This window comes from Notolepis coatsorum (assembly GCF_963971535.1).
Source record: "Notolepis coatsorum genome assembly, chromosome: 14".
Lineage (NCBI taxonomy): Eukaryota > Metazoa > Chordata > Actinopteri > Aulopiformes > Paralepididae > Notolepis > Notolepis coatsorum.
Window position 1 is genome coordinate 15,624,171 of NC_140178.1, and position 21,748 is coordinate 15,645,918.

At 42.4% G+C, this 21,748-nt stretch overlaps 2 protein-coding genes across 3 annotated transcripts in view; both read right to left on the reverse strand.

The window, feature by feature from the left end:
• The window catches only part of prkacaa (protein kinase, cAMP-dependent, catalytic, alpha-a), a 74,995-nt gene extending 67,890 nt beyond the window's left edge, over positions 1–7,105 (reverse strand). The window contains exon 1 of one of the 2 annotated variants that reach the window (XM_084329880.1): positions 6,223–7,105. In XM_084329880.1, the coding sequence (XP_084186006.1) occupies positions 6,223–6,268 (46 nt within the window). In that variant the 5' untranslated portion in view covers positions 6,269–7,105. Of the gene's footprint in view, positions 1–1,274; positions 1,578–6,222 lie in introns of those variants that run through there. The other variant, XM_084329879.1, reaches the window with a different exon arrangement.
• A 633-nt stretch (positions 7,106–7,738) lies between these two features.
• LOC311241155 (histone chaperone asf1b-B-like) lies at positions 7,739–20,426 on the reverse strand. The gene is made up of 4 exons (XM_084329882.1): positions 20,059–20,426; positions 18,253–18,368; positions 13,301–13,477; positions 7,739–9,791 (listed from the first exon to the last, which is right to left on the reverse strand). The coding sequence occupies exons 1-4, from the start codon at positions 20,165–20,167 to the stop codon at positions 9,600–9,602; spliced, it is 594 nt and encodes a 197-aa protein (XP_084186008.1). The 5' UTR covers positions 20,168–20,426; the 3' UTR covers positions 7,739–9,599.
• Positions 20,427–21,748: the final 1,322 nt, after the last annotated feature.

The following is a 21,748-nucleotide window of genomic DNA, read 5'->3' on the forward strand; positions in this document are numbered from 1 at the left end:
ATATTCCTTATGTTGTTTATGATATTAATTGAAAATAGCATATGAGAGTATCATAGTAATAATAACACATGGCGATATACTAAATGACAGCCAAACATGGCACTGCAACTAAATAACACAAATACAATAGGCACATTTGTGACTGTTACAAATATAACACGTTTTATACTTGTGCTACAAGATTTTGGCCTGTGCTACAAAACTATAAACCTCTGTAGCACCAGTGCTATGTGCAAAAAAAGTTAACGTACAGCCCTGCAGTAGGAGCACTGCAGTTCGTAACACTAAAGATAGTGGCAACAACAAAACCACTTGCTACAAAACGATCATTATACAGACTACTAAATCCAGTTATTTACAGAATTTAAATGTATGAATGAAGTGAAATGTGAGTTTTAAAGATGTTTTCCAGTAATCCTGCCCAGCAGGATTGTGCAGTGAACGGTTGCCACAGTAACTAAGGACTCTGTGACATAAACCACATGTGATGATGGTGCATGCGTGTAGAAGTGTTAAAATTAAAAGAAATGCAATTTTCTATCACAGAAATTGCCAGTTTTCACCAAATTAATCCATGCAGCGCAGTCAGTGATCTACCGGTAACTTCAAATATGAAAGACAAACAATGATATGACGGATTCATAGATACCGACTCCCCGTTCAAAGAGATAGCAGGGGTCAGGTCTTGTTAGTCTCGTTAGTCCCTGTCATGAAGATGGTGGCAGAGTGAGCCGACATACTTGGCTTGTGTGGCTCAAGGGGTTATTAATATGCAGTACATGGGGGGTGGGAACAGCAGATAGTGGTAGAATAACGCTGCTGAGAGGGGAGGAACCCCGCCTTCCTCAATTCTACAAGACAGACAAGCGGCTTTCTTGGAACTTGAAACACAGCCACCAACAAGCAATAGCGCTGCCTGCCACCAACAACAGAATGAAAGTGAATGTTTTGTGTGTGTGCGTGTGTGTTTTGCTGGCCAGTGGCCACACGCATCAGTCCGAACAAAGACTGCAAATATAAAAGACAGTCCAACCAAAACTTCAGCAAAAGGCGCAAACCACTGTACCGTGTACAAACGCACGCTCACACACGGCAGCTTAGGTGACTGTGACATGCATTAATTAGAATAGAAAATACTTTGTCTGTTCAACCTATCCGAACAAACAACCACCCACCCCCCGCATTCAGCTCAGGCTTCCACCGGGCGAGATGGTGATTGTCAACACGGTCCAGAGGCTCCGCCCCCCCCCCCCCACACCAGACTGAAAACTCACTCGAGTAGCAGGCCTCTAGCTCCTCCTGTGGCTGACACTGTCTGTCTTCTCCACCGCTCGTGTCCCCCAGACAAGGCCCCGCGCGCTGCAACAGCCTCCCTGCCAGTCTGTGCAGGACAGACATCATACGAGCCCCGGAGGTAGGCGGCCGGCGGGGGCCGTGAAGAATCTCAAACTCTGGAATGGGTCCCGGTAGCCGCTGACCAACCGGAGGTCCAGAATGTGCAACAGAGAACGGATCCCTCTCTCAGGGCCGAACGCCGGCCAGCTGTGCCGAGAGCTTGAGTCGAGTACAGAGCCGAGGGCTGGGCTGGGGACCTTCCCTCCCCGCTCCTCCACTTCCTGCTCGACACCGTCCGCCCGCCCTGCCGCTTCCTGTGGGCCCGGGCCCAGCTCGCCACACCGTAGGAGGAGCTCTCGCTCCGTGGAAGACAGGGGGGAGAAGGTCCTCGTACACCCCGAGACAGAACTCGACCCTGACCGCCTGCCTTTCCCTAAGAACCACAGTTGGCTGCCATGTTTGCCCTCTCACTCCGGCTGCTCTGTGGAAAATAGCACTTGTGTGTGTGTGTGTGTGTGTGTGTCTGTGTGTGTGCCCCTCTGGACGCCTGGGCTACACTGCACCTGTCTCTGGGGATCAGGGCGGGCCCACGGCGATCAGGCTGATAACGATGTGAAGCGTGGCGTGTGAACAAGCCTCCCGACCACCGGGACCTCCTCTGCACCCTGCTTACAGCTCGCTAATCCCCCCTTTCTGTCAACGCCAAAGCATTTAGAAAACAAAGCGCTGTGCCGGGACCCAGCCAGGGGTTAATGTTACAGACAGCCTTGTTACAGTGGGACCCAGCAAGGGGTTAATGTTACAGACAGCCTCGTTACAGTGGGACCCAGCAAGGGGTTAATGTTACAGACAGCCTCGTTACAGTGGGACCCAGCCAGGGGTTAATGTTACAGGCAGCCTCGTTACAGTGGGACCCAGCCAGGGGTTAATGTTACAGACAGCCTCGTTACAGTGGGACCCAGCAAGGGGTTAATGTTACAGACAGCCTCATCACATACAGTGGGACCCAGCAAGGGGTTAATGTTACAGACAGCCTCGTTACAGTGGGACCCAGCCAGGGGTTAATGTTACAGGCAGTCTTGTTACAGTGGGACCCAGCCAGGGGTTAATGTTACAGACAGCCTCATTACATACAGTGGGAAACAGCCAGGGGTTAATGTTACAGGCAGCCTCGTTACAGTGGGACCCAGCCAGGGGTTAATGTTACAGACAGCCTTGTTACATACAGTGGGACCCAGCCAGGGGTTAATGTTACAGGCAGCCTCGTTACATACAGTGGGACCCAGCCAGGGGTTAATGTTACAGGCAGCCTTGTTACATACAGTGGGACCCAGCCAGGGGTTAATGTTACAGGCAGCCTTGTTACATACAGTGGGACCCAGCCAGGGGTTAATGTTACAGACAGCCTTGTTACATACAGTGGGACCCAGCCAGGGGTTAATGTTACAGGCAGCCTTGTTACATACAGTGGGACCCAGCCAGGGGTTAATGTTACAGGCAGCCTTGTTACATACAGTGGGACCCAGCCAGGGGTTAATGTTACAGGCAGCCTCGTTACATACAGTGGGACCCAGCCAGGGGTTAATGTTACAGGCAGCCGTGTTACATACAGTGGGACCCAGCCAGGGGTTAATGTTACAGGCAGCCTTGTTACATACAGTGGGACCCAGCCAGGGGTTAATGTTACAGACAGACTGCATGCCACTCTTCACACCCATGCTCTACCAGCAACAAGGAGCTGAGGCTCATTTCACAGATACCTGTTCAGCCCGAGCACGCCTGGTTGTCAGGGAGTGTTATGGATAAAAACACTTCAGTGTGTGTGTAGACGGTGTACCCTCCCAAACCTGCTCTGGGACCAGTGATCCCCTACTTACCTACTAGAGGGGGAGGCAGAAAGGATCGTGCTCGGTCACATTTTGTGGAAAGACAAGAAGAAGAAAAAAGACTCTCCTTCTGAAGTTTTAAAGGCTTTTTTAAAGGCTTAGTTAGAGAGTATTTCATATCAATTGGGGTTATATTCAAATACATTCTTAGATAAGTTTGATTTGCAGGTGAGAAGTGTGCCGTTTGGTACTTCTCACACCACATCGTAAATCAAAACATTGGCCCGTTTTGCACCGACATTTATAAACACTGCCAACATAAACAAACCTATTACAGCCCCCAAATATCACAAATACAGTTTAAAACTCATATCTGTCAAGTGTTTGTCCTTGTATCAAGAGCTCCGTCTATCCAACTAGAGAATGAAAATGTGGTCTATTCTTGTTTTTGGTGGTGTGGCTACCGATTTGTTTCCATTTGGATTAATTGTTCTCCCAATTTATTTAGTCGTTATGTCAATTCCCTCCTAGTCCTTGCGCCGCCCTACTGTCGGCCTGGGGAGGGCGTAGAGACTACCACATGCTTCCTCCGATACATGTGGAGTCGCCAGCTGCTTCTTTTCACCGGGAGGGTGTAATGACCGGTAGGAGTCGCTATTGCCGCTATTGCCGCAAACACTGCCGATTGTGTTCGTAGGCACGACTGACCGAGCCGGAGGTGCAGCTGCAGGGAATTGAACCCGGGTCTCTGCAGGTGGCAGGCGAGTGCTTAGACCTCTACACTAGTACCCAGTAGGCCCATCTATGTTGGAGAACATGCCAATATAGAGTACCAATCTGGGTACTTAAAACCCTTTTCCTGAACTAGCCTACATTCAAAGATATCTTTCTACATGTGCGTTCTGAAGGTGGTGTGACTTATCGAAAGGCAAACCCCTTTTGTTTTTATACTTAGTAGATTGTCTAAGTGTTACGGTATCATCTGACATGCAGAATGTAATAATAAACATTAAGTCACATTTCTCAAACCATTTCTGTATCACACGTCCCATTACCCTGCAGTCCAATATGATGAGCATAAATTGGATTAACAAACATGTGACTTTCCATACCTAAGCAGATATCGTGATATACTGTATTGTATATATAGTCACCGGGGGAAACATAGTCCTTAATATTGTGATTTCCCGTTTCTTTTTTGTTTGTTTGTTTTTTTATATAACTGCCCAGCCCTAGATTTCAAACAGCTCATCATCATCATCAGCAAAGAGAGAGAAAGAGAGACAAATGAGAACCGTGAGAGAGAGAGAGAACGGGAAGGAGTAGAGAGGAGGTGAGACAATAACAAAGAACAAAGTTAGGGCAAACCGAGCTGTGGCCCAAAGCAAGGCTGTTGAGGGCTAGGCTGGGAGTCACACACACAAGTGCTCTTGTTCCAAACGCTGATCATCACATGATGTTCAAGAGACTCCTCAGCTTGCAAGGCTCTGCCCGGAGAGAGGATCACACTGCACGCATCATATGACCCCTCCCTAGTGACTTCCCCCCCACCACACACACACTCCTCCTCTTCCTCACTTACTGTCAAAGACAGTGTGTGGAACTCAAGACTTAATACCACTTGCATTAAGATTCTCATGCTTTATATATTTACCACATATATATATCCATCGGAATACACCTACTTATACACCTGCATATAACACATAACTCTGTATGATAGCATGTACAATAATGCTGTATGTAATGTATATATATATAATATCCACATCCGTCTGTACTCTGTACATACCTGCATATAATCCTTTTTACATGTTTGTAGATACTAGAGCTATACATATCCCGGACCCTTACCTACTCTTACTAGTTATGCTGCTGGCCAGTATGACTTGTTACTACCATAGTGTCTTTATACCTGTATCACTCACTGTACATATTACTACAACAATGTGCACTGTGGTTGGATGCCAAACTTATTTTCCATGTACTGTACTCGTGCTATATGACGACAATAAACTTTAATCTAAAGTACCACATCCATTACAAACGAACTTCGTGGGGGGGGGGGGGGGGGGTAGCTAAACTCTCTGGTTGTAGACAAACTGGTCAGTTTGAAACCACAAAATGTATTTATATGCAAGTCCCCTTGTCGTGGACAGGACACACAATGTAATTTTGCACAGTGCAATTTATTACACATGCAATGTCAAGGCCACCTGTCAAAGATGGAACAAAATAAACTCAAACACGCGTAAAAACATAGGACTGTCGTGTGCCTGTTTGCAGTAGTTGGAGAGATCTTGCATAATAATAAGTCAACGGCGGTGTAAAGAGACTAGAGTAATGTGGGTCTCTAATAAGAAAGAAGCTTGGGAATACATTTTGTACAACACTGTGTTAGCACTTGTCTGTCCAGCCAGGGCGTGTTTCCAAGTGGCCTCCCTTGATTTGGCAGAGGCCACCCTCGTAGAGGTACAAATCTAAAACAGTTACTTCTACCAAATCGCGGTTATTATTAACGCCAAATCGCCAACTTTGGAGAACAGTGGCATCATGTAAAGGTCGACGGGAGTCTTAGCGTTTATGCAGCCTGAGCCAGCAGGGGAAACGATTATAGGCAAGGTTGGAGGAAAAAGACTGGGACGACAGTTGCTGATTGATTGATTGAAAACTTTATTTTAACAGATTGCAGAATGGGTACAATACAGTACGGCTTGTTACAGTACACACACAATTGTTAAGGGGATGCAGACCAGAGAAAGACTTTCGTCTTGTTTACATCAGGGTCCCCCATTTTCAATTCATCATCATAGATCACAGTTGCTGGTTCCCGGTTGTATATTATGAACCAGCAAGGATTGATTGATTGAAAACTTTAACAGATTGCAGAATGGGTACAGTACAGTACAGCTCAATACACACAATTGTTAAGGGGATGCAGACCAGAGAAAGACTTTCGTCTTGTTTACATCAGGGTCCCCCATTTTTCAAATCATCGTAATACGACAGTAAGTTAGCCAGACAGACCCCCCGTCGTGCAGAGAGACAGACTATAACTCACCGCTCTCCACTTCGTTGCCCTTCTTGGTGGTGGGCGTGTTGCCCATGATGAGGATGATGATCGCAGACTGATGGAGGAGAACAAGTCCCTGCTGTGGCTCTCGGGCTGAGTTCTCCTTTATGAACCTCGGGAGGAGAGTGTAGCTATAGCTGCTAACGTTATATCGCTGGGCTGGATCTAGCTGCTAGCTAGCTTACTAGCTAACGGCTATCATTATTGTGGTCTTGTTGAAACGAGTATGTTCTTTTCCACCGCCGGTACTTTCCCAAAGCGTATCTCCAAACCCAGAGCTTGTACGTTATCGGGTTAGCTAGGATGCTAACGGTTAGCAAAACTAACCGAATCTAGGCTGTGTGTTAACTAACTAACCAACGTCAGTTGGTTAATGTCAGCTAGCTTAGTGTTAGCTCAAAAAGCACAGGTCTATATCAAAGAGCCACTCGCTTCCCTCAGTCTTCGTCGTTGCTGTTGCTCGACTTGTCCCCCAAATTGGGTCCCCGGGACATGCGGTCGAAACGGACCCTTCTCCGCGTCTTGTTCGCAGCGTTAGCTGGCTGGCTAGCTGTCAGTCTCTCCACCCCGGCCCGCCCGTCTGTCTGTCTGCCACAAGCTAGCTCCCGTTAGCTAGCCAGGTGCTATCTCTCCTTTATGCAGTCAGGGCCTTGCCTCTTTACTGCCGAAACATAAGACAACAAAAACTGTTCTCTAACCCCTTAGGCGAGTTGATTAAAACACAATATAATAAAGCCCTGGTTCTGAACCAGGCGTCAAGTCCAATGGTTTCTTTCTCGGGAGCGACTCGCTCGGTGGTATTGAGTTCCTAGCATCAACAGTCCGCCTCCATTAAAGCCCGACAGACACCACGACGACCTGCTGCCGTCCATCCCGCTGAGCCCGCCCCTGCGCGCCGCCCATTGGCCAACGCTCAGGTGACAGTCACCTGCGAGACGAGCGGCGATTGGATAATGCATCGACACATCCAATCATTGTAATGATGATGCGATTTGTCTGTCAAAAGGACGACGTCGTCCCGCCCCCCAATCCACCGGTAATATCCAATACGTATTTATGGCGATGACCTGCTGTTATTATTATTATTGTCGCCGAATTTATCCAATTCACGGAGTGTGTTTAGCCACGGTATGTTGAATTTATTGCAAAAACAAACCCCGATACTGAAACGTTTATACTCGCAGAGGTAAATGCTTGTACCGGGGGGTCCTACCCTTTGCCACCCCTCCCACCCACCCAACGGATCTGGGATCGGGTGTGACGTCAAGACGGGCTATTTTTAGTAACACTGGCAACATTTAAAGAGCAACACACACAATTTTCCCACGGAAATAATTGTTCTCCAATTCTGGCACAACCTGTCATTTGTGGCTTATTACCTCCAAGTGCAACATGTGTACAATATCAGACTTCTTCCATGAAAAGCAAAAGCATGTATTTTTTTTTTTTTCCGATATCACACATACAAGACACGCTCAACACTTTACAAATAGAATTTGTAGAATAATATTTTTTTTTTATTATTTAACACGAAATAGCAAACAAAACAAAATAAATGTAGGCTGTAATATGACCTGACCAAAAAGTCTCAGCAACAACCAATGTGGTAAAAACTATTCTCTAAGTGCAACAGGAATATGAATGAAAATACAATGGCAGATGATCAATTCCAGAATGATAATTAAGTCTAAAACGGTGACGCATCTGATCTGCAACGAGGAAGGGATTCGTTTCCTTTTACAGTATGAATCAGTTGATCTGAATCTGGTATTCATAATGCTACTTCAGCGTTCCCCCCTCCATGGTTTAAAAGGGGCCGTTTCTCCAACATAATTTCCCCCCCCTTACCCAGAGTGCTATCCATCCAGATAGTTTGTGTGATTTGCCAGCTGTAGCGATATCCGCCAGAGATACTGTATCTGCCAGAGATAGTGTATCTGCTGTAAATACCTGCCATAGAGATGCCTGCCATAGAGATATCTGCTGTAGATACCTGCCGTAGAGATGCCTGCCATAGAGATATCTGCCATAGAGATATCTGCTCTAGAGACCTGCCATAGAGATATCTGCCAGAGATGCCTGCCATAGAGATATGCCATAGAGATATCTGCTGTAGAGATATCTGCTCTAGAGACCTGCCGTAGAGATAGCTGTTGTAGACACCTGCCGTAGAGATACCTGCTGTAGAGATATCTGTTGTAGACGCCTGCCATAGAGATGCCTGCCATAGAGATATCTGTTGTAGAGATACCTACCATAGAGATGCTGCCAGCCATAGAGATATCTGTTGTAGATACCTGCCGTAGAGATGCCTGCCGTAGAGATGCCTGCCATAGAGATATCGGTTGTAGATACCTGCCGTAGAGATACCTGCCGGCACTCCAATGCGAGAGAACTGAATGGCGCTGTTTGTAAATACATTTGAAAATCCCAAAAGCTAACGTCACCTTCCAGATATCATGACCCAGTTAATCAAGATAATCCACATACCTTGTTGTTGTGAACAGTTTCATGTAGGAACTACTTTCAACCGAACTACACCCCCTATAATAATGAATATACTTTGGTAGAAAATAGTTCCTAATATGAAACTGCTCACAACAACAACAACGTCTGCTGATTACCTTGAGTAACAGAGTCATGATTTCTGGAAATCATGGTGCTTTGAAAACCACAAACGAAGTGCCGTTCAGCTCCATTGTATTTGGTTGTTAAGTCGTGACGTATCGACCTCCCAATAAACGCTGCCTGCGTTGGCTGAGGCTCTGGTCTTTTTAAATACACCCCAGTGCTGTGTCCCTTGTTGTTTTAATAGATCTGAGTCATAAAAAAACAACAGTTTGGGGGTATGCGCTCCTAGTATCTCCTGCTGTCTGAAGTGGAGTGTTTTCCCCCCAGGACGTGAATATACTTAATCTCCGCCACATATCTCCACAAGCAGATCTCTCCAAAACCGGGCGAATCACACAAAATCTAGGGAGGGAGGGAGGAGAGACATCTAAATCTACCTAAGGATGGATAGATAGATCGCACTCCAGGTAAGGGGAATGTTTTTTTTGTTTTAAACATTTGGGGTGAACTCGCCCTTTAAATTGAACCAAATGAAAGTAATAGTTCGACATTGTTGACATCGACAATACCAAGAGTAGATGAACCCCTTGTGCCTGTGAGACGTTTCCCTTCTTCCAATGAAAGAACAGTTTCCCTGAAGTCAAAGGTTAGTGTTTATCGTTGACGTCAGGGGTTGGATAAGGGCAGCTGTGAGGCGAAGCCGCCCGCACGTCCGCACTAGAACATCCACGGGCGTTCTGGAGAGAAAACGGGGTCTAGTGCCGAATGTGCGTTCGCCCGGCCGGTGGGTCTCTTTATAAACAGTCCATGGAGTTGTCCGGTAGGAGCGTCATGGCCGGAGTCTTGCCCGGCAGACAGGAGGGCGGGAGCATGGAGTTGGGGGCGGGATCCACGTTTTCAGAGTCTTCCATTCGCTCGGCGCAGCCGTCCCAGTTTATGTGGAATCTGGTCACGCGTGGATTTGACGCCAAGATGTTTCGCTGGAGCTGAAAAGGTGAAGTGAGAAATGAAGATAAATGCCGTGTGGGGGAAAATCATTTCAAGGGATGTTGCCATTTTCTAGAAATGGGACGGTTCTCGAAATTCAGATTTATTTTGATTTATCCAATGGAATAAGATAAGATATTCCTTTATTGATCCCCTTGGGGGAAATTCGGGCATCATTGCAGCATGGGGGAGGGGGGTACAGGTATGGGCAGGGTAATAGTATAAAGACATAAATATAGCGACTAAAATTTAATCTGAATATTAAAGGGGAACTATTTTACTATTTCTTTCACTATTTGGGCACTTTTACACAATTCCTGTGAGTCTATGGAACACCTCTGTAATTTTATTTTATTTTTTATTCATTGTTTTGTATTTCTAATCAAGTACTCAAAAACAGCATTTTTCTACCTCAAGATCTTAAGCCGTTTTGAGCCTGGGCTCCAACCACTGTGTGCAGCTCATCATGTACCTGATGCCACACAGCCACATTATCATGCAGCGGTGTCTCTCTGACATCACAAATCAGCACATTTTCAGATGACTCAGTTCAGTGAGGGTGAATATTGTGAGAGGAGAATTGGAAGAATGCGCCAATATGAGAATTAGAGACATAGATCATATTAATATAAGTTCACATAGCTAGGAAACAATGCTAAACACTCAAAAAGGCCATTTATAAGATAGTTCCCCTTTAAAATATGAGGGAAAGGGCGACCCAGTGGCGAACCACATAACGCGCTGAGTCGCGGCATGGCCGACCCGGGTTCGATTCCCGGACCCGTCGTTATTTGCAGAATGTCTTCCCCCCACTCTGTCTCCTGTTCCTCCTCTCTCTCTACTGGACTGCCCAGTAGTAAAAAGCGATAAACTCTAAAAAAAAATATATATATATATATATATATATATGAGAAAAAAAAACACGTAAACAACATAATTTACTCTGAATAGATATATATATTATATATACATAAAAAAAAGAGAAAAACAAAGGTTTACAAAAGGTGCAAATGAGGGTCCCATCGGTTATATTATATTAATAGACAATCTATAGATTTTTTTGCATTAATATGGTAAAACACAAGCACCCATTTGCCATTTGGAAGTAGCGGATGTGTCCTGCCAGGGTATTGGTGTTTCTGTCGAGTGTGACACGAGTGCAAAGGAGATGGAAGGTGGAGGCGGCGCCTGATCCAGTGCCTGATCACTGCTCTCAAAGTGCAGCATGAGGCCCTCGGTTCCCTGACAGGGCTGCAACTAACGATTATTTTGGAAGTCGATTAGTCACAAAAAAAATTTTCGATTAGTCGACAAATCTATCGATTATTTTGTTAGTCGATTAGTCGACTAATCTAACAATTATTTTACAAGTTACAAGTTTTTATTTTTTTTACCAAGTTACACGTTTTTTTTTACCTCACATGCTCAAGTCTGCACACCTGTGAATGTCACCCTGTTGTCCAGTCCCTCTGCCTTAACAGTTAACTTAACATAACATGATGATCCCATAGCAAATTAAAATAATGACTCATGAAACATTTGAATTTGGATCTTAAGCAACTTTAAATCAAAATGTATTTGAACAATACAACAATCACTCATAACAAGATAAATAAATTAAATAATACAAATTAAAGTGGAAGTGTTTAAATAACTAAAAAAATATATAGCAGACTTCTTAGCTTAACATCCCAGGGAACTAATGGGATAACTGGGGATGTTGTTTGCTCCTGACAAGAGTCTCAAAGTCTGGGGTGATGGTAGACAAAGCAACTCTGAGGTCATGCTCAATGTCCAATCTGTTCCTCTGCTTTGTCTTCAGCTGGACCAGAGCCGAGAAGCCACTTTCACAAAGATAGGTAGTGCAACAAAAAAAAATTATATATATAAAAAAAAAAAAAATATTAATTTTTTTTTAATATGACTAATCGACGCACAAATTCGGCGTCAACGAGTTTTTATGATCGACGTCGTCGATTATGTCGACTAATCGTTGCAGCCCTACCTGACAATAAGATGGTAATGAAGCAGCCAGGAGGGACGGACCCCTTCTTCCACTGCTGATACAGATTGTCCAAAACATTATTACATACTGCCATTTGTTGGACAATATCTCCTATTACACCGAGGTTCATACTGTAGTTTGTTGTAGAATATACCATATTAAACATTATTACATACTGTAGTTTGTTGTATAATATCTCATTAAACATTATTACATACCGTAGTCTGTTGTATACTATCGCATATTAAACATTATTACATACCGTAGTCTGTTGTACTATATCTCATATTAAACATTATTACATACCGTAGTCTGTTGTATACTATCGCATATTAAACATTATTACATACCGTAGTCTGTTGTACTATATCTCATATTAAACATTATTACATACCGTAGTCTGTTGTACTATATCTCATATTAAACATTATTACATACCGTAGTCTGTTGTACTATATCTCATATTAAACATTATTACATACTGCCATTTGTTGGACAATATCTCCTATTACACTGAGGTTCATACCGTAGTTTGTTGTATAAACATTACATATTGTAGTTTGTTGTATAATATCTCATATTGCACTGAGGTTCATACTGTCGTTTGTTGTATAATATCTCGTTAAAATGTTATTACATACTGTAGTTTGTTGTATAATATATCATATTAAACATGATTACATACTGTAGTTTGTTGCATAACCTCATATTAAACAGTATTACACACTGTAGTTTGTTGTACAATATCTCATATTAAACAGTATTACATACTGTAGTTTGTTGTACAATATATCTCATATTAAACAGTATTACACACTGTAGTGTTGTCACGATACTGGAATTTCGAACTTCGAAACGATACCTTGAAAAGTATCGATATTCGATACCATTTTCGATACCACAGGGAAAAAGGTTCAATCTTAAAATGTAAAAAAATATATATATATTTTTGATAAATTTTGCTTTTGTTGCTGGTTGATTCTCCTCAGATTCTCTCTGGTACTTTAAGAGAAGATAAATATAACACTTTTAAAACCCTGTTTATCTTTAGATCACACATTTAAAAATAACTAAATGATATAATCTTAGAAATTAAGTAAACACTGTAATCTGTGTTGCATGTACCTGACAAACTGAACTGTTTGTATTACAGTCATATTCCAACTTAACTGAATGCACATGTGTGTGTGTGGACTACTGTACTATTACAGGTATTTAAATAAACAATGCAACTTCCTTATACAGAAAAAATATATATATTATTTTTATGAATAATTAAATATCGATATTGCGGGAAATGAGTATTGAAACTGTTTTAAATATTCAGAATCGATATGTATCGAAAAATCGATATTTTTGACAACACTAACACACTGTAGTTTGTTGTACAATATCTCATATTAAACAGTATTACACACTGTAGTTTGTTGTACAATATCTCATATTACACAGTATTACAATATGTAGTTTGTAGAACATCTCGTATGACACAGAGGATCTGACCTGTGTGTAGTCAGGTTTAATGGGTGGGTTTTCACGCAGCTCTGGTTCCGTGTACTCGTTGTTGACGTAGTAGCCGATACGGATGAACTCCTGGGCGCGGTACGTGCAGGTGATCAGCACCACGGTGACGCCCACGGCATCACTCTCGGGAATCAGACCTGTGACCGGGGCATCGGCCTGTTGACGGACACATGACGAAGTAACAATCATTATTATATTTAATAATATAAATATTATTTCATACCACCCAGTCTTCCAAACGGGCATAATGCTTCGTCAAGGACACTTTGCATAAGGACAGACTAAAGACAGTGCCTAATTGCCTGGAATGGAATGTAACACCTGACGACCGGCGCTATTGATATGCAAAGTAGGCAGGTGGGTACTGCGAGTTGGCGCATCAGTCGAGTGCAGCGCATTCCTGTGTGCACGCGCGTGCACATCCGTGCGTGCACGTGCTTCTGCTCACAAAACTTTGGTTGCACGGAGGGCAACCTCGTCCCATGAGCAACGCATTACTGCTCCTCCCCACCGGGTGGCGCCACAGGGACCTTTGCGCCAAGTCAAGCAGACTCAGGAACAGCTTCTCTCCCTCAGCTGTCATCTCCCTGAACCTTGTACCACAATGACAGCTGACCTCTGACTCCATTGCTTATATACCCTAGGCTCAGATACCTATACCGTACGAACTTTGAACTCTGTTGCTTCTACTCAATTTATACCTACCTACAGTAGTAGTAGTGGTGGTAGTAGTGTTTCAGAGTAAAACCTATCTATATTACGATTCACAGCGGTTTAACCTCCGGTAGTGTGGTAGTGAGAGGGTTAACCTTCGGTAGTGCGGTAGTGAAAGGGTTAACAGTTCCAAATAGCAGTAATTTCCATCTACAGATCCCATGTTTAAAAAAAATCTATGTCAATAAAGAAAGACACTTGCTGTAATTTCCTGCAACTTAAAAACATAACTTCAATAAAATAGCAAGAGTAAGTTCCAAATAAGTTATTTATGTAAGTGCGGTGTATAAGGTTGACAATAATGAGTCTGTTTCTAAGCTGGCCCCAAGCTTTCACTGCCAAAAAAAATAAAAACGTTTCTTCTTTAAACACATGGGGGCGCTGTCGCGTCGTCATAATGACGCTGCAGCCCTGGTTTTAACCACAAGCAAATTAGGGAAGTATTTTTCTCTGAAAAATAGCCACATGCTTAAAATAAGAACTACGTCAGATTCATCAACATGACTAGACATGCCTCCACCGTCAGTGTGTGAATGTTAATGGTAAATAGACTGCATTTATATAGCAACGCGCTTTACAAGTTTTGCCTCACATTCACCCATTCACACACACCTCACACCGACGGCGGAGATAACCATGTTATGGCAAGTTGCCAACCTGCTCATCAGGAGCAGTTAGTGTGGGTTAAGTGTCTTGCTCAAGGACACTTCAAAACGCTGCTGGGAGGAGCAGGAATCAAACCGGGAACCTTCCGATTACCAGATGACCTGCTCAACCTCCTGAGCCACCGTCAATGGATGAGTGAATGTGGGGCATAAGTTGTAAAGCGTTTTGGATCAAAAAATCGGCTAGATAAATGCAGTCCATTTACATTAGATATTGGCTAGATTAATTGGCTGTACCAATTAATGACTCTACTCTATTTTGGCACTAGGTTTAACCCTTTCACTACCACACTACAGAAGGTTAACGTCCCGTGATGATGACCGGGAGGATGCGACCCTCTCTGTGCTGCCCCCTTGCCTCAAATAGATCCGCCATCAGCTCTATTTTTAATCTTTCAAAATGTTCAGTTGCTATTGCATGCACTTATCTGTGTTTCATTACACATGAGTGCATGCTTACCAACTGTTTCGCCTGTTTTATTGCAACACTACTATCACCGACATCTAAGAAGGGAGATCCCCCTTGAAGGGCCCTTCTAAGGTTTCTCTCCTCCACATTGCCTGTGGTGCATTTTTTCCTATTGCTAGGTTTTAGTGAGTTTTCCCTTACATTCGTGTGTCTGGGAGTGTTGCATTTTATTGACATTTTTTGGACTTTATGGTGTTTTTGTTTTGTTCTTGATTTATTGTGATGTTTCTTCTTGACTTGTTTAAAGAAGACGTGTCCTGCCCATGGGGATATTAACGTGTGTTGTCGGGCCTTACAAATACATTTGATTTGATTTAACCCTTTCACTACAGGTTAACCCTTTCGCTACCACACTACAGATGGTTTGTCGTGTGGCAGTGAAAGGGTTAACCTTCTGTCGTGTCGCAGTGAAAGGGTTAACCCTTTGGTAGTGTAGTGGTGAAAGGGTTAAAAGCCCTTTTAAGCCTGCCAGGACCCCCCACACCAGTGATGTCGGCTGTACTATTGGCTGCTTCCTGGTTATTGTTTGTACGGCAGACCTTCGTAAAGCTGCCATGATGTCATGCGGGTCATGTGAGGAACCCACAATGCAACGCAGCACAGAGCCGTGTTCTCCCGTGGTCTGAGGCAGCAGACTGTAATGTAGATGTCAATCGATTGATAGGCCGCGTAGTGCAAGTCAATTGTGATAACGTATGAATACATATAGTCCATTTTAGATTTAGATTCAAAGTTATTGTTATTATACAGCAGTATGTATGTACAGAGTTGTAGTATAATAAATAAAGACAGTACGACTACTACTGGCCAGCAGCGTAACTAAGAGTAGGATATGTACAGATATAGATATAGTAAAGGACTATGTGCAGGTAAGTACAGACAGGTGATGATGGGTATATATGCGGTGAGAATATATATATATATATATATATATATATATATATATATATATATATATACAGCATTATTGTACATACTATCATACAGAGCTATGGGTTATGTGCAGGTGTACAAGCAAGTATATAGAGGGGTTATATGCAGGTATATTCAGACAAATGTGGTATATATATGCTGTAAATAAAAATATATAAATATAAATATGCGGCACATACAGCACATTTTATGATTTTGCTAATTCTATGTCTGCAATTTATACATTGCTTTTATTTGGTCAATTATCTGCTATATATTTATGTACATTTTATGCCTATGTCTATTTTATGTCCATCACTGCTGTGAAGCACTTTGGGCTGCCATTCTTGTATGAAAGGTGCTATACAAGAAATAAGGTTTATTATTATTATTATTATGCCATCTAGTCATTACCCTCCTGTCTTTGGCAACACTGACGTCAGTATCACACTGGCAACCAACTGACATTAGCGCAGATAGCTAACGTTGGCTAGCTTGCTAGCAAAATCGCGGCGATGTGGCAAAAAAAATTATATCTCGATGCGAATTTCTATGTTTTGCCCGTGGAAACGCTCAAATGCGTGTGATATTTGCTCAAACTGTTGAGACGCCGGGGAAACGGTATGGTGTTACCATGACAGGAGGGTGACGGCTAGAAGTTATCCACGTTACAGGCGGCTGCCTCCGACCGCGGAAGAACGAGGCTCTGTGCGCGCTACATTGTGGACTCGTCACATGACATCACGGCAGCTTCAGGGAAGGTTCATACTGCGGTCTAATTGCCTGTGGTCTGTAAAAAACTATGACAAGAAAGCAGCTGCCCCACTGAAAGCCATTAAAATCTGCACGTGAGTTTCTGGGTGTTCTGCTTGTTATTAACTATTTAATGAATGCCTTGTAGTAGAGTAATACAGTAACATTAGCGCACATATATAGACACAGCGGTTTTCACAAGGGTTAACAACCTATGCCCAGTGACTTTGGTCATATATATAATAAAATAAAATAAAAAAAAATAAAAAGGTGAATGGTGCATTTATATAGCACTTTTATCCAAAGCGCTTTACAATTTTGTTCCTCACATTCACACACTGACGGCAGAGGCGACCGTGCAAGGTGCCGACCTGCTCATCGGGAGCAATTAGGGGTTAAGTGTCTCGTTCAAAGGACACGTTGACACGCTGCCGGAGAGGAGCTGGAATCGAGCTGGGAACCTTGCGATTACCAGACGACCGCTCTACCTCCTCGAGCCACTGGACTTTCAGCTCACTCGTCCCGGACACAACAGTTAACACTTTCAGTGCCAGGGACGTCATATCTCATTTGATCAGCCCAATGCCTGAATGCCCACGACGTTTATTAGCGTTTAGTTTTTTTATTAGCGATCTGATTTCATATTTCATCAACCGAGTCTCCCGTTGGTACAGCAGCTCAGAATGGAAAAAAGCGCCCCCTATCGTCTATCCCTGTGTAACTGCAGGTCAGTCGCTTAGACGGGACGGGAATCAGCCTGGAATATATATTCACAGTAGCCAATACTCAATCAATAAGCGTGATCGATTTTTGGAATGGCGATCAGGAATTGGAATGATCTTTTTGGAGAACATCTGATCTGAGGTAAGGAATCTATTTTACCAGTCTTGGGATAACCAAAGTTGTATTCGCTGAGATCTCAGCGTTTGCCCTATGTGTGTGCGCGATCGCTGATGAGGAAATCAGAGAATCGATTTATCAGCTCGCGGCCCCAGCGTGCATACGTACACATATACTATAGATAATCTAGCGTTTATTTGTAAACAATTCATAAATAGGCCGAAAAATGACAGTTTTTGTGTATTCTAGAATATTCCAGTAAACGTCTTTTATCATGGAATCTTAATATTTTCCTTGAAAACGAGGGCTTTTCAAAATGCTATAAAACGAAAATGAACTGATAAAAAAACAATCCGCTTCGACAATGTTGACTGGAAAACGAGTCATTGATAAGCGACGGGCAGATTAGACACATAGCCATAATTTAAAACATAGATTAGGCGTTTTTAACGCTAACATTGAAGTGGATGGTGGGCATTCAACCGGTAAATCAAGGTTAAGCAAGGGCTCTGAAAGTGTTAACGGGGGACACCGCTAAATAGAACATAGCTTCAAATTCTGGTTCCAAACAAACGTACCTGGAATACGAACATATGCCTCCCAGCCGGTACCGGACCAACCAGGACAGAGTCGAGGGTCTGATCGTACTCCTCACTTTCTGCTGAGCCCACGTAGATGATCTTCCACTCCAGATCTAAGACACACACACACACACACGGGCAACAGGAATTACATTAGTCGTGGTCGGTTATGTATATTTGTATGTCTCTAAATGTTTTGATGAATTGAAAATGGAGGACCCTTATGTAAACAAGCCGAAAGTCTTTTTCTGGTCTTCATCCTCTTAGCAGTTGTTTGTCTTGAGCTGTACTGTACCCATTCTGCAATCTGTTAATAAGGTTTTCAATCAATCAATCAACTATTAAATGACAGTGGAGCAGTTGTTAGGATTTATACATCCCTTGTTGTGTTTCTTACTGGAGTAGTGGCAGTTTTATTAATCCACCTGTCTCCTGACAGAGCACAGCTCAAAGTTATGGAATACCAAGGTTAGGTTGGCAACCAGGGAAACAGGCCCAAGGGGTGAGACATAGCCTAACTTAAGTGTCAATCATCTATAGTGCTGCTTTAAAGGGATAGTTCAGTTGCTTTTGTATTAGATTTAATTGGATTCAAATGTATTGTCATCATACAGCACAAGTACAGTACAACAGAAAATAAGTTTGGCATCCAACCAGAGTTCAAATGTAGCAGTAAAGTGCAACAGTGATATACAATGTACAGGTGATTAAACTGGGTACAAAATATACAAATTAGTACTACAGAGTGTAGCGCTAATCAGATGCATGTGCAGAGTTGTAGTATAATATGTACAGTAGTGATACAGGTATAAAGACACTATGGTAGTAGTCAAACTGGCCAGCAGCACATGAAGTGCTATGAAATATTTGCCAGTAAATTATGTATATCCATTAGCTTACAAAGTAACATGGTCAGAGTTCCTGCACTTGCAGTTTACAAAAGGATTTGAGTGAATATTGCAAGCCATCGGCACAGCTAAGATATTGTAACAGCAAAGTCATTTTTAAATTAAGTATGTAAACATTGAGAGAGCATTTGTTTTCTGACCCATTAGTTAGCAGCTAGGACAGACTAATATAGACGCCTTCTGTACTGGTTAGATTAGATGGAGCAGATCCAGGATCTGTCTCTTGGGTCTTGATGACATCAATTGACAAACATTTACATCACCAGATTGATTGAAAACTTTATTAACAGATTGCAGAATGGGTACAGTACAGCTCAGTTAAGGGGATGCATACCAGAGAAAGACTTTCGTCTTGTTTACAACTTTACATCAGGGTCCCCCATTTTCAATTCATCAGGACATAATATGACACACACGACATACAGATAGACAGTACTGCTACATCTATACATTTATGACATACCAGATTTGCAACCAGTGTAGTGAGAGTGTTGTCTCGCTGGTGTTCAGCTTAACAAGCAGAGACTTGTTCATGTTCACAAAATAGAAACTAAGTTGTACAATATCATAGAAATCAACACGTGACTTCCACTTTAGGGTGCATTTTCCTCCGTGTCTTGGGGGCACAACACAACACAGTGTACGTTTGTACAACGATTTAAGTTAAGTTAGCTAGTGTATGGTAAGTCAGCCTAATTAGATGGGCAGAGACTAATGATGATGATTAGTCCTCTGGAAAATAACGTTAAATATCCTGAACAGAGTACAGACTCCATTATAAATTATGTTGAAGTTACGTCAACATGGGCTAGTGATGGTTAGCTAACTAGCAGTTAGCATCATGAGCTATATCCCCAGACAGATCTCACAGACCGGGTAACGGTTAGAAACTCACCTTCGGGCAGGTCTTCCATGCACTCAAATGTGATTTCAAACTGAAACGGGTTTCCAAAAGGACTCGGATTGTCCAGAACAGCGACGTTCAAGACTTGAACCTTCGCCATTTTTTTGCAGACGACGCGCTAAAACAATGTTCAAAACAAAAATTTCCCGGGAAATGCTCTGCCACTACAAACAGAAAACGACGGGTTAATTAACAATGGCGATATCAGTAGATCTCGCAGTGGATCACGTGACTGACCATAAACCGCTGCTTAATAATAGCTACACGGATGGTGTCGATTGTTACAAATAATAAACAAACGAACGTAAAATATATTAAATAGATTTAACAACAACCGGAGAAATTACGCGCTGTCTCACTCCCGCCGCTTTTGGTATTATGGCGCCGCGCGTACGGCAAGTGAAGGATGGGGGCGGAGCCTGTGTCAGAAGAACAAAAGGGAGCAAGAAAGTAATCAGGTTGCCCCCTAGTGGCACAACCAGAGACGGCAGCTACCATACCATAATAACAACAATAATCATAATAATAATTAGATTACTTCAAATGTATTGTCATTATACAACACAAGTACAGTACAACGAAATAAGTTGGCATCTAACCAGAGTGCAAATGTAACAGTAAAGTGCGATAGTAATATACAATGTACAGGAGATTAAACTGGATATACAATATATTAGTACTACTGAGTAATAGTGCTAATCAGATGTATGTACAGAGTTGTAGTATTAATATGTACAGTGATATAGGTATAAATGGTAGTAAGTCATAATGGCCAGCATGCAGTGTAACATGCATGAGTTGGTAAGGGATATGTACAGATATAGATATAGTATCTAGAGATATGTAAAAGGATTATGTGCAGGTATGTACAGACAGATATATATATATGGTATATACAGCATTATTGTACATGCTATCATACATAGTTATATGGGTTAAATGCAGGTATAAGTAGGTATATATAATTATGTAGGTATGCTATTATCATATAATAATAACAATATGACTACTACTACTACTACTACTAATAATAATAATAATGTATGTGTTGGCCTATAGTGAATATTCTACAACAGTAAAAAAATAAAAAAAATAAATAAAAAAAAAAGTCCCTTTATGGCCTCTTTTTGTCCTACACTGTGTCCATTTGTTGCTTTTGAAAGCGTCACCCTTATAGAAAACAATAGTTTATTTAGTAGATACCAGTAGGTATCCCAGGTCTTTCTAGTTTTTGGGGCACATGGAGCTATTAAATCTTCTGTATACAATACTACAGCGGTTAAACTAACAGTCTGGACACTGTGACCGTACACTACGTTTTCTTTCCCCGTTTGTGAAAGTGAGATTAGGTGAGGATTAGGGTCGTATTGGCACGGTTAGCCGTCACATTCATCCTTGAAGTATTTCAAGAATGTTGATCTAGTTTTCATGTTGGAAAACATCAGACCCACTGGGGGCGTTGTTCCATACAATTATTGCCCAATATAAGTAGCTGTCGAGATAGGAACAAATTATGCACACATATTAAAAACGCACCTTAATTTGTCACTTTAGTATTGTGTTGTCATTGGCTAGGCTATCTCAAAAGTCGATTATTATATTTAAAGGGTTAATGGGCCTAATCTGAGGCAATTGTGTGGTTCTAATAGTATTTTGGGCGAAAAATAAGTCTATTTGACCT

Excerpts from the sequence above, each read along its gene's own strand:
- LOC311241155 (XM_084329882.1), bottom strand. The coding sequence starts at position 20,167 with ATGGCGAAGGTTCAAGTCTTGAACGTCGCTGTTCTGGACAATCCGAGT. Across the intron at positions 13,478-18,252 it reads GGCATATGTTCGTATTCCAG|GCCGATGCCCCGGTCACAGG; the intron begins GTACGTTTGTTT and ends GTCCGTCAACAG. Across the intron at positions 9,792-13,300 it reads TTAAACCTGACTACACACAG|CTCCAGCGAAACATCTTGGC; the intron begins GTCAGATCCTCT and ends TCACCTTTTCAG.